General features: G+C 43.1%; 1 protein-coding gene across 1 annotated transcript in view; it reads right to left on the reverse strand.

Moving 5' to 3' along the window:
* The window catches only part of cfap221 (cilia and flagella associated protein 221), a gene marked incomplete at both ends in the record, with an annotated part of 61,028 nt that extends 48,923 nt beyond the window's left edge, over positions 1-12,105 (reverse strand). The window contains 7 exons of the mRNA XM_083758365.1: positions 1,301-1,460; positions 4,885-4,988; positions 5,895-5,995; positions 7,486-7,581; positions 8,138-8,224; positions 9,812-9,912; positions 11,979-12,105. Of these exons, the coding sequence (XP_083614491.1) occupies positions 1,301-1,460; positions 4,885-4,988; positions 5,895-5,995; positions 7,486-7,581; positions 8,138-8,224; positions 9,812-9,912; positions 11,979-12,105 (776 nt within the window). The remainder of the gene's footprint in view (positions 1-1,300; positions 1,461-4,884; positions 4,989-5,894; positions 5,996-7,485; positions 7,582-8,137; positions 8,225-9,811; positions 9,913-11,978) is intronic.
* Positions 12,106-13,112: the final 1,007 nt, after the last annotated feature.

The raw sequence follows: 13,112 nt of genomic DNA on the forward strand, positions 1-13,112 counted from the left end.
CTTGATTCGCCTTTTGATGTCCATATGGTATTTAGAGGTGACTCATGAGTCATCATGGTAGGTAACAAGTCATTATCTTGTGAAGACAGGGAGGCAACACCTCCAACTTGGCAGAACCCCTGAACTGCCATCTGCTTAAAGGTGGATTGTGTTATTTGTTTTAAGTCATCTGTTTTGTACAATCTGTATGGTAGACTATGGTAGTAGAATTCCCCCCAGATTCGGCACAAACATGGGGAAGAATTAATTCTACTATTATGCCACCACAATAGGGAATGCCCACCAGCCATTTGAAAGTGTGACTCCCTGTCCTCCTTCAAAACCGCCATTCTTCTGTCATAATATTATGTCCTTCAGTTCCGTTGCAGCAAGCCAGTCCAGTGTGTCATTGTCTCGGTCAAATAAGCCGCGATCGCCATTCGGTGGCCGGCATTTGGGGGCAGCTGGTAATCACGTGTTCCACAGTCTGTAATGGATCCCCACATTCACAGTGGGCACTGTCTATGTGTGAGACCCCACAAAAGAGCACTTCAGAAATAGCATATCTACAAGCTCACAATGCTAGACCAGCTACTTTTACTATTCTTCAACATTTAAAGTTGAAGCTGCAATCCATAACTACCCGTGCCAAGTGCCAACATGTCTAATGCTGAGCTACAACAACGGAGTGCTATTTTAGCGACAATGTAATAAAACTAATGTATGGGGGGGGGGGGGGAAATAGCAGACAGTGAAATAGCAAAATAGCGAAAATAACAAATAGAGCGTGTAGATTTTCACTATTTTTGTGCGACACTGTTGTACGACAAAGTAAAAAATACGTAGTTTTTTTGATACATAGTTTTTTTGTGCATTTTGGAACTTCATGTATTGTCTTGGTGTTATGATATGTGACCAGATTTGACTGAGAGCCTGCCATCGCACAAATTCCAGAGGAGAAAAACTTTTTATTTTCTCTCCAAAATGAGTTAATAGCACAGGCAGACTCTTCACATACTAGAGCATGTCTGAAATAAATGTCAGAGCTGAAATCAACATGTAAATATGAAATAAATGCTTAAACGTGTAGCTAGGTGTAATGTTAGAGACCACAGAAGTGAACCTTTCAAGCCTGTTTTCTAAACTCGCTGTTTCTCTGCAAGACATTACTCTATAAGTCATATCTGGTGGCTCAAACTGAACAACCAATATATCCATTTGAAGCTATGATTCCCTGTGGAAATTCAAGTGGATTGGATTGTGCTGTATATGGTTGAGTGTTTTGTTTACAGACTGGGACAATAATCATTAGTATTATTACCTGATGGCCAGGTGCGGGGCGGAGCGGCCAGTGATGGTGCAGAGGTATGGCTTGGTGTTGAACTGGGAGATGAGCAGCTGCATGGTGATCTCACAGGTCTCATACTGCAGCGGACTGAAGATCACCGTGATCTCCAGTGCACCTCTGGCTGGTATAACCCCTGGAACAGAGACACTAACATCAACCATGACTCTCAACCTCCTGAAACCCATTTTGACCTGAGGATCAGATTCTAAAAATGTCTTCTACATCCTGACAGCTTTCTGAAAAAGCTATGATTCTATGTCAGTCGTTCTTCGATTTTTCAAAAATAGCAGACCTACAAGCTCGTAGCGCGCCACTCGGTGGCGCGCTATGAGCTTGTAGATCTGCTATTTTTCAATAGCTAAAGCATAGCATAATGCTAACACCAAAAGGGGTTCCCGCCCAAAATGGCCGCCCATTCGTTCCCCCCGTCCGTCCGTCCGTCCGTCCGTCCGTCTAATGTTTTGTGCCTGCCAGGTACCTCCAGAATAGAAGATATGTGTTAAGAATTGAAAGAAAATGTTTCAGATATACCAGATACTCTCTCTTTCTCAAAAATCACACCCGTGTGAAGTGAGGGGCGCTGATATATTAAAGTCTAACTCACGTTGCCATGATTAGGTGATGTGATGTAAAACAAACGGTGACAAAACAAACATTAAATTCTCTTTATGGTTAATGGCATTTAATGTTTGTGTTAGGGACAAGATGACATAAAATGTTCCTTCATTTTCAATGGCGTTTTTAAAACCAACATTGAACTAAAAACAAACATTAAACCTGTATCTCAAAAAAGGAACCAAATGGCCCCATAAGCAGCCACTGGCTGCTGACCTGGCAGCTCGGTTGGGCACAGCTCACACGCCTCAGGGCCTCCCTGACGGGACACACCTGCCTTGTTGACTTGAGCTCCTTATCTCTGTTCTGGCCCCATTTGTCTTCTGTTCCCCCTTGGGTGTGTTTGTCTGCTGGGGTTCTTTAAATTCCTCACTCTCTCTCTTTCAGTTTCAGTAAAGTGTCAATTCTCTACTCTCTTTCATATTGACATTATTATGATGATTGCACCTTTATTAAAACTTTCCAAGTAGTGTATAGGACGTGCGGTAAAGAGACATGTACTGTAGGAAATGCATGAATCTCTCCTCCTGTACCTACCTATACTCTCATTAAATATTCATTAGAATGACTTTCACTGATCTTTAAAATTGATATTAATGAACTGTCCATACTATGCAGCTCTCACCCCATTGCTCTCATCCTTGCGTGTGTGTGTGTGTGTGTGTGTGTGTGTGTGTGTGTGTGTGTGTGTGTGTCGAGACCCCTGTCATATTCACACTGTGCTTTCTCCTGCTAACCACTTAAACGGTGTACGGTTGAGCGGAGTCCCTCAGGGCTTTATACTTGTGTGTTTTGTATTTGTTTGTTGTTGTTGGGGAAAGTTGTTGTGGGGAAAGCTTTCGCAGAAACTAGCCGATCGACCCATGTCATATACCTACCTAGAGATGTGTGTGTGTCTCTATCCAACGTTTTAGCAAAGAGTGTGCGTGTGTGTGTGTGTGTGTGTGTGTGTGTGTGTGTGTGTGTGTGTGTGTGTGTGTGTGTGTGTGAGTGTGTGTGTGTGTGTGTGTGTGTGTGTGTGTGTGTGTGTGTGTGTGTGTGTGCGTGTGTGTGTGTGTGTGTGTGTGTGTGTCTGTGTGTGTGTGTGTGTGTGTGTGTGTGTGTGTGTGTGTGTGTGAATACAAGAATAGAGCACAGTGACAAGAGAGAAGAGGGAGCCACCATAAGAAATCCTAGACATTGAGGAGAGACAGAAAAGAGACATCTACATCAGGGGTTCTCAACCCGTGGGCCACGACCCCTAGGGGGTGTCGACAAATGTGACCAGGTTTGACTGAGAGCCTGCCAATGTCGTGATCTTCAAAATATGGAGACGGCCATATATTGTCGGCATGACATGTCACGAGGCGGTTAACCATATATGGAGACATGACATGACACTACACGACTGACGGGAAATTCAGGTTTTCATAGTAACCAGGACCTATAGTCGCAATGACACCGATTCATGGTTTTAACCCATTTAGGACTGACGTCGAAATTTTAAAAATGTCTTCTAAATCATGACAATTTTCTGAAATGCCTTTGATTCTATATCAGTGGTTCTCAATATTTCATGTTGAGGACCCCCAAATATACGGTATATGTAATTGGCCGCCGACCCCCATCTGAAAATATGTTGTTACAGGGACCCTCCCCCCCCCCCCCCCCCCCAGAAGCAAATATTTGAGTTAAAAACTTTTTTCAAAAATAGCAGACCTACAAGCTCGTAGCGCGGCACTGTAGATCTGCTATTTTTCAATAGCCAAAGTATGACACACCAAAACACCAAAAGGAGTTCTCGTTTTGAATGGGGTTAAATTGAGTAGAGCAGAACTTGTGTTCTCAAACATCTTTTTATTTATTTCAAGCACCCCATATCTGTGAGAGTATGCACAAATGGAACACTGTAAGTGCAGAGATAGCACCAAATCCATTTGATTCCATTTGTGCACACTCAAGACTTGTATATGAGAGTCCATTTGGACCCCGTTCAAAGAGCCCCCGGGGGTCCCTGGACTCCACTTTGAGAGCGTCCAACATCGAAGACAGTGGCGTAACTAACAGGATTGTCGTGTCGGTGGCATCGCTGTAGTCGACTTCTGCGGCCAAAACGTTAGCCGTGTTTCAGCAACACACACACAGAATGCTGCGACTTTCTAGTCAACTTTAAAATACACTGGAAGTGGCAACTCAAGTGCAGGCTTCCGGGACGTATTGTGATGCTTTCCAGACAAGCTATTATGGGGGTTTTTTTGAGGAGGGAGAACTGACTGCTCAGTGTCAATGTGGAGACATCTGTTGGAACCGGAGGCCATCATGTCGGCGGTACCATTGATTTACTGAGTGCGTAACAGAAGCCGATCCGACGCCTTGAGGAAACACAGCCCGCAGCCTGGCTCCTCTGAAGGCTTATGGGTCAAATGTGTGTGCTGAATTGTAGTATATCAAAGGGGAAAGGCGACCTCTACGCAGAGTTAGATTTTGGCGGCAAGACTAACTGTTTTATCCAAAATTAGTTAATAGCACAGGCACACCCTTCAAATACTAGAGCATGTCTGAAATAAATGTCAGAGCTGAAATTGACAGAATGCTTAAACATGTAGCTAGGTGTAATGTTAGAGTCCACAGAAGTGAACCTTTCAAGCCTGTTTTCTCAACTCGCTGTTTTCTGTAAGACATTACTCTATAAGCCATATCTCCAAAACTGGTGGGTCAAACTAAACAACCAATATGTCAATTTGAAGCTATGATTCCCTGCTTCCACATGAAATGACAAAACGAAGATTAAAAAAATGTCAATGACTTACCCTCAGTCAGAAACGGTCACAAATCGTCAGTGACGTCTCTGATAAAGGTGCTATAAATGCACCATTTACAACTTAACGATTACAGTTAAATTGCAAAGAAACTGTTTTGCCAAACAATGCAGTGATACAATGTTTCTCAGGGAGGTCTCCTACCTGCGAGGGGCTGGACGGAGAAGGCCCTGTGAGGCTGGACGATGTGAACCTGGAACTCAAAGTCCACCGGACAGCTGCAGCTCAGAGGAATGACGTGGACCACACTGGGGACAGATAGGGGACATTAACCCAGCAAGCACGGTCAGGACCTGGACCAATTAGTGACGTCTCGATTGGGGCCAGGTCAAGTCAAACCTAGACTATAGTCAAGATCTGGCCCAGAATATCACCTGATTTCAACCAACATGAATTCTGCCCACTACGACGGACCGGACGTCCCTGGATGAATCAGAGAGAGTCCGATCGAGACCAGATCAACTTAAGTCCTATCATAACTAGTCTGATCTAGCCCAGAATAAGCTATATTATTTCAACTGGTGAAGACGTCCTGGAAATGACGTGATGTACTGTATATGGACCCCATATGTACACTAATATCGAAGACAATATATTGGTTTATCTGCTCTTTTTTTTTTGTATGAGGCTCCAGGTCAGTTTAAAGGGTCGCCGGTCACCAGTTAAATCTGAGGTTAAACCATCCGTGGAGCAGCTGTTTTCCCTCACTAAACATACGACAATGTGATCTTATCTGGGAGAAGCCCTGAGGTGACAAACCAAACAGTTCCCTTATAGTTCAAGTTCCTGTCCAAACAAAAAGAGCCTTTCAGTATCTGTATACCTCCAACAGACAGCTGTCTGTCATATCATTCCACTATTTACTTTAACTGAAGGATAGTTGGTAAGCTGAGCTATTGCTGGAATCAAAAGGTTTGTAGTGTACATATGGGGTCCATATACATCAGACGCAAAGATCATCCCCAAAGGGGCTGTGATCTGGCCTCGTCCTGAACGTCACCGGAGTAACCAGAGGACGTCATCATGACGTCATTTGGCTTGCTGGGTAGGTAATTAGGAGAAGACTGGTCGTGTACAGTACATCTGTGTGACAATAGAATAATACAATAAGGAGGACAATAGGACTGTGGGAACTGTGGAACAAACACGCTCACCTCCGTCCTAGCGGCACGGCGGGCAGGTCGATGTGGGAGGGGATGTTCAGGTCATCGATGACGGGATAGGCATGGACTGGAACTAACAGATTCTCCTCTCCCTGACGAGCGTGTGTGTGTGTGTGTGTGTGTGGGGGGGGGGGGGGGGGGGGGGTTTGGGGATGAAAAGCGAGCGGTGAGATTTACAATTAAACATGACGAATATCTAAAAGTTCTGAGGTTCTATTCTAAATCAGTTACCTGATTGATTCATTTGATTCTCAACCAGACAAGACAAGATAATATTTTAAAAGCACTATAATACCTCAGAGACTAACCACGGTCTTCTAAATATTTATTTTAACTAAATATTTGGTTGTTCTAATCTTGAGCGTAGTACCTCAAAAGCAAGCCAACAAAAAAAAGAGGAAAAAACCAAGTGTTTATGGTTTATGTCTCTTTAAGTGTGTAAACACAGGAAGGATATCAGGAAGGATATCCTAGTCTTCACCACTTAAAGCTCTGTTTCAGCAAATCCCAACCTGTGGGCAGGGGCCCACTATGGGTTTGGCTCTCCCATCGCTTTCCAGATCTCCAAGTGAGCCCCGATTTATTAAAGATTCTGAACCACTGGCCAAATGTATACTTGTTGTTAGTGTTGCGACAATGTACAAACTGCTGCGATGCAAAGCGTTGTGAACTTGTAGAACTGTTATTTTTGCAATTTTTGTTTATCATTCATGAGCCTTTTTTTATGTCTGAAATAGGGACACCAGGTTTAAACACGCTGGGCAAGACCTGTACATGCTGTAGACTAGAGTGTATCAACGAAGGTGCTGGAATTTGGTGGAAGTACCACTCAAGGAAATGATGCACACATCTGTTTACATTCTCTGTGAATGAAACGAGTGTTGTGATTGGCCGAAAAATATTGCATCCGGGGGGAATGCATCCGATGGAAATTCCGGCCTGACACTTTCGGCTATACACTTTCACTGCCTTATACTGTAGGTCGTGGCCAGGCTTTTCTCTTCGCAGATGAGTAAAAGGCTGGGAACAAGTTGAAAGTACTTAACCCATTTAAGGGCATCGAAATTAAAAATATGTCTTCTAAATCTGACCATCAGTGGTTCTCAATATTTCATGTCTAGGATCCCAAAAATTTTATGTAATTGGCTGCCGACCCTCATCTGAAAATATGTCGTTCCAGGGTCCCCCCCCAGAAGTAAAGATTTGAGCTGTGACAGAATATATAAGATTTGTTGCAAGTGGGCCCCCAAATTATTGGAAAAACACATACAATTTAATGATATTATAACATAAAATCTTCCCTCTATACTTTGTTGTCCGGAGGCCCCCAATGCTGTATCCTTGGCCCCTTCTTGTTTCTACACACCAAATCTCTTCACTATACGTAGGAAGCCAATAGCCAGCCTATGAGATCTGAAGAAGGTTTCGCCTAGCATGACATGCCAAGAATAGGGACTCTAGGGTCCATTCGACCAAAACAGAAAGGTGGCCTAAAATAATACTGCATTGCGCTGAAAGGTGTCCCAAAGAAATGACAGCGCAGCAACACGACGTGGCACATGGAGCTCTGACGGATGCCAACCTTGCAGTGAACCCGAATGCAGTCGTAGAAGTAACGCCATTCGTCAGGGTGGAATTGGACCTTCACTGTGTAGGCGAGGCCAGGAATGAGTCGATACTATGATGACAGATATAGGGAAAAAGACAAAAAAAATAAGTTGTCACATTTTTTACTAGTATCAATACCATAATGCAGAATTACTTCTGTTACAAGTAACAGTCCTGTATCCAAAATGTACTTTAAAAGTACAGAAGTATTGGCGTAAAGAAATATACTTAATTTATAAAATGTATTAAAAATCTCTTGAAATTAGCAGATCTGCAAGCTCACAAGAAATCACATCGCGGCATGTTGAGATCTTGTAGATCGGCTATATTCAAATAACCAAAGTTTAAGGATTGAAGTTATGTATGAATGTTTTGTAATTGAAATCTACAAAGTAACTAAAGTGGTTAAATAATAGTAGTGGAGACAATGTTTGCCATGTAGTGGAGTAGAAGTAAAAGTATAGAAAATTGGAAATGCTAAAGAAGACAAAACAAACATGCACTTTATTACGTTCCACCACCACTAAAAAGTCTCAGATGACATATATAATATATATATATATATATATATTATATATTAATATAATAAACTGGAAGGACATAAAGTAATTTCTTTTTTTAATTACCTTTTTTGTATATGTTGTTTTGAAGTACTTGGTTTGTGTGGCAATGATATGGATATTAATCACTTCAGAGGAGATGTTGATTAGTTTCTGCGGGAGGAGGCAAAAGAAAAAAGCAGGCAAGATTCAATCGGTGCGCGTCATGCCGACTCGTGCATATTTGAACAAACACATCATTTCAAAGTTCACAACAGGCCTGCATCCAGAATGCCGTCTGTTCAGTCACATCAAATCCAGCTCCCGCATTACCCAAGTAAAAAATATGATGATAAAAAGGGCAGGTTTTTCACAATCATGCCATTTTAGATTTTGAATAACCTAAACTAACCTAAAAAGTGTGAGGGCCACATAGTGGCCTCACTGTAGTGCCCAAAACTGTAGTATAATATAATGCGTTTTTCTTAACCACTTAAGCCCCATACACTTCCTTGTATAACAAAGAGTTGAGCGGAGTTTTGCTATTTTTGTAAATGTCTTTTTAGTTGTATTTATTTTTACATTTCTGGAAACTTTGCCCTATTTAAGCCAAATTAGAGCCACCAGGTTGAAAGTCATTAAGCAACTGACTGGAAAGGACCCAAAACAAATTATTTTGTTTAAACAAAATATATTTTACCCCTTTTCCTCCCCAATTTAGTCGTTATGCCATTTGATTCCTCCAAACTCCCATTTCTGTGTTGTCACTGCTGTTACATCCTACTGACTCCCCTGACAGAAGAAGCCCCAACCAGGAGGACTCCCCCAGCCCGTAGGAGTACAGCAATGCAGTGTTGTTTTTGGCAGCAAATTTTGATTTTAGTTTTAGTCATAGTGTTTTGCAGTTAGTTTTAGTCACATTTTAGTCACCTGGAATGTCTTAGTGTTTTAGTCGACTAAATCTACAGTTGATTTAGTTGAACAAAATGTATTTTGTCGGGCCTTGATGCCGTCGTAATGACGTTTTTTTCACCTGCTGAAAATAGCTGATCTACAAGCTCACAACGCGTCGCAGTGCGACACGTTATGAGCTTGTACTAGATTGGCTATTTTCAGCATGCAAGTAATTGAATAATGACTTATACTGGGTCTCTTGTCCACTAGTCCCTTCCTAACATATTAGTCTAGTTTTTATTTGTTGACGAAATTTAGTCTTAGTTTTAGTCATCATAGCTTAGTTTTCATTTAGTTTTCGTCAGTGGAAAAAGGTAGTAGTCGACGAACATTTTTCTTCTTGGTTTTAGTCAACGAAATCAACACTGGTGCAATGACAAATATCACCCTCCCTCCCTGCCCGGCTTCCCTCCCCCAAAAACTGCCCAAAACTACTTCTGTCTGACGGTAGATAGCAGGTACCCAATGTGACCACAGCGTTCCATTTTAATTTGTGTGTTTGAAAAGTTAAACAACCACCTCATTCAGACCCACACTTTTCATAGAAGCACAAATTCCATCTGGGATAGAGAATTCAGAAGCGAGCCAACAAGCCAGCTTGTGAAATTCAGCCTGTGCCGTCTGCCGCCTTTTATTAATAGCTTACCATCCAGCCTTACAAAGCTTGCCTATGAATTTGCTCCAGTCTGGCTTTTGAGTCCAAAACAGAGGCTCCGACCCCCGCTCTATTATAGGGAGATGAAGGACAAGGCGGTTCAAATAAATCCCGACAGAAACTTTAAATGGAAAAGGTTTTTTTCTCCTCACCAGGACCTTGTGGTAATCCTTGCCCAGCTCGAACCCGCTGAAGTGGAGCGCAGAGGGCTCTGCTTGGATCAGACCGTTGCTCTTCAGCCTGGAATAGATCTCTAGAAGAAAGACACAGAAATGAACAGTATTATAAAACAGTTATATGATCATAATATCTCAAATTGATATCACACTTTATTATTTATTATCACCCAACGAGTCGCTCTACATTGGGGGGGGGGGGGGGATAAAACAACGAAATAAAATCAACCTTATTAGAGGGGGGAAAAGGAAAATGCTAAGAAATCGTTTGTTTGTTTGTGTAGGGCTACACAGGCAATTTGGACATCAGCCAAGAAGTGGTATCATCGTCCAGTTCAATTAGGCTGCTGACTCCATGTGGTGACTTGAAGAGAGATCAGTGGCAGACACTCCAATCATGTGCAGGTAGAGTTCGGTCTTAGATACTCCAGAGCGAAGTCTGTTGAGGTTGACCCAGGCATTCCGTGGCAAGTCGCACCCAGGAGGGTTGGTTGAAGGAGAGTTGATGAACTTCCTCAACGTGGATATGGATTTGGACCATTGGTTGTTCCAGCAGTCAAGGATCCATCCAGGGTGTGGAGGGCTCGTGGTAAGGAGTCTCCTAGCCTCGGTGGAGAAATCAATAAAAACAGTGAAACAGTGAGTGCCGAGTAAGGCGAAGAAAGCGGGTGGGGGCTTCTCTGAGAGTTTGGGGGGGGGGGGGGGCAAGTGGTCCAGGCGCATGCCACATATAAGCTTTGGCCTGACAGCGTGTTGCGTGTTTGTGTCCCTTTAATGACGATCTTTGCTGCATGTCTCTCCTTCTCTCCCTCCCTCTTTCCTGTCCATCTTCACTTGATACTATCAATAAAGGCAGAAAAGCCTAAAACAAATCTGTAGAACTAACAGAAATGGTGAGACCGGGCCCAGGCCGTAGCGTAACGGTCTGGGCACCAGACTGGTAATCCAGTCGCAGTGTGCCGCGGGTTCGACTCCCGGACCCGACACGGCCTTTACTGCATGTCATCCCCCCATCTCTCTCCCGTTTCCTGTCAGCCTACTGTCTGTCCCTTCAAAAAAAGCAATAAAAGGCGTAAGCCGCAAAACAATATCTTTAAAAAAAAAAAAAAATGGTGAGACCGGAGTTAGGACATGAGGTAAATTAACCACACAAGCCCTAGCGGCGCTATTCTAGGGGCGGACATCGAGCAAAAGTAACAAATCAACAGGCTGACAACACATGCTGTATTGTGAGCTTGCCTTTTACGTTGGCTATTTTCGACGAAGAGATAGAATAGGGAGGCCTAGAATAGAGCCCTGCGGGATGTATGGTCAATGATGTATACACCAATTGCTCGAGCATGCTCGAGGTAGCATGTGACGTGTCAAACTAGGGGTTTATCATGATTAAGAATCCATTCGAAGCATTCGTTTTGCACGAAAAACACTCCTTGGGCTAAATTCGGCCACAATGGAAGGAGTTAAGGCCCGCACACCATTCTTTTTTGTAAAGAATTACGTTATTGAACAAACGACGTTTCGATCTTGATAGATCTTCGTCAGGTCAGTATACAGTAAATTCGGCCATTAGCCACTTGCCCAAATGAAAAGAATCACATTTGTGAAAACCCCCTAGTTTGACACGTCCATGCTACCTATAGCATAATGAAATGTTCGCCTTATATAGGCTGTTAATGGTGGCCATATGGATTTGGCCTCTGTGGTGTGCCGAAGGTCGCCGGCTCGGGCGCCCTAGCTAAATCATTAGCTATATCTGTGCAAATATTTACGCTTTTAGACAAATTAGTGAAAAATATCACTCACGGTGAGCAGGTTGGTGCCTTGCATGGTTTCCGCCACCATCGGTGTATGAATGAGAGTGAATAGATGAATGTAATGCACCTTGGATAAAGGCGCTATATAAATGCATAAGTAGGCCTAATGCAACAAAAGTTTAACTCTTGAGAGCATAAAATGTACTCGTAAAGGGTCGATTTGGTTTCATTTTACACTCTCATATTACATTCTCAAGATCTATAAGGGTCGATTTTGTTTAGCTGAGGACCACCTGGGAACCCCTCAATGACCACTTGGTGTTGAGAACCACTGGGATAAAGTATTCAGCAGGGACAGATACAGTACAGGAGCTTATCATGATGCCTACTCGAATCCAGAAGGTGGTTGTGCACACTGGCTCTCCTGCTCTCCTCCACAAGCTGTCTGAGGGGAGTCGTGGTCCTCCTGAGGGGCTCTGAGAGGCTCTGCACGGGGCCAGACACAGCCACCTCCATGCTGCCAAGTGCCAACTGTCTCAGTCTCGTCAGCAACATGCACAAGACAAGGCTGGAAGACAGTCAAAAAAGGGAGAAACTGTGAATCTGTTCTGAATTAGTCGGTTCAAAACTGATTGATTGAAATATTTATTAACAGTTTGCAGAATTACGGTACATTTCAAGTACAACTCAATACAAAGACTGTTAACTGTGAGTCGAGTCAGCTGACGACACCATAAACTAAGTAGGCTAACACTTGTTTACAAGAGGGTCCACCTTCAATTCAAGACCAAAGACACTTCAGTTCTATAAAGAACAGAAAAGTTTAAATTAATCATAAAAGAGGTAAAAACTCAATGCAAATCTGTTTAGAACATTCTGAATTGACTTATCCAATTCAGTTGACTTAATTTATACGCCTATATTGGCTATATAGTTCATATGAAACCTTGTGGTTTAACAATATAAAATGTCTCGAGCACATACATATGACTTGATGTGATATGGTTAGCCAATAACCAAGTAGGCCTAGGCTAAAAAATAAATTACATAAACTGTAGCCTCGACCACATGCGAAGACAAATGCATAAACAGGACAGGTACCATTACCAACAATACCAAGCTGGCTGATATTACCCTGATTAATTAACGCTCTCGGTTTTTTCTCTTCGGGCGTTAATGCTCCAACGCCATAAATTAACTGTGTTCTATAATTATAATAAGACGTTGAATTGGGTTGTTTTGTACGCAAACGTGTCCATGTTTAGTTGTTTAGCCGACTAACATTCACACACACTTGTTGTTGCTGCTCTCTCTGGCTCTTTGAACACCGCCCCTCCCTCGCCATCAAACACTAGCGTTGTCATGGCGTCGCCATGCGTCCCCTCCCCTCAAGCCCCGCGATACTTCGACAAACGACGGTGTCGCGCGTCCCCCCAAACAAATAGCAGATATATAAGCTCACAACTCGGCGCATCCGCGCCGCGCCGTGGTCTTGTAGATCGGCTAACGCGAGAGAGACGAAC

Source organism: Protomyctophum parallelum (assembly GCF_964188405.1).
Source record: "Protomyctophum parallelum genome assembly, chromosome: 23".
Lineage (NCBI taxonomy): Eukaryota > Metazoa > Chordata > Actinopteri > Myctophiformes > Myctophidae > Protomyctophum > Protomyctophum parallelum.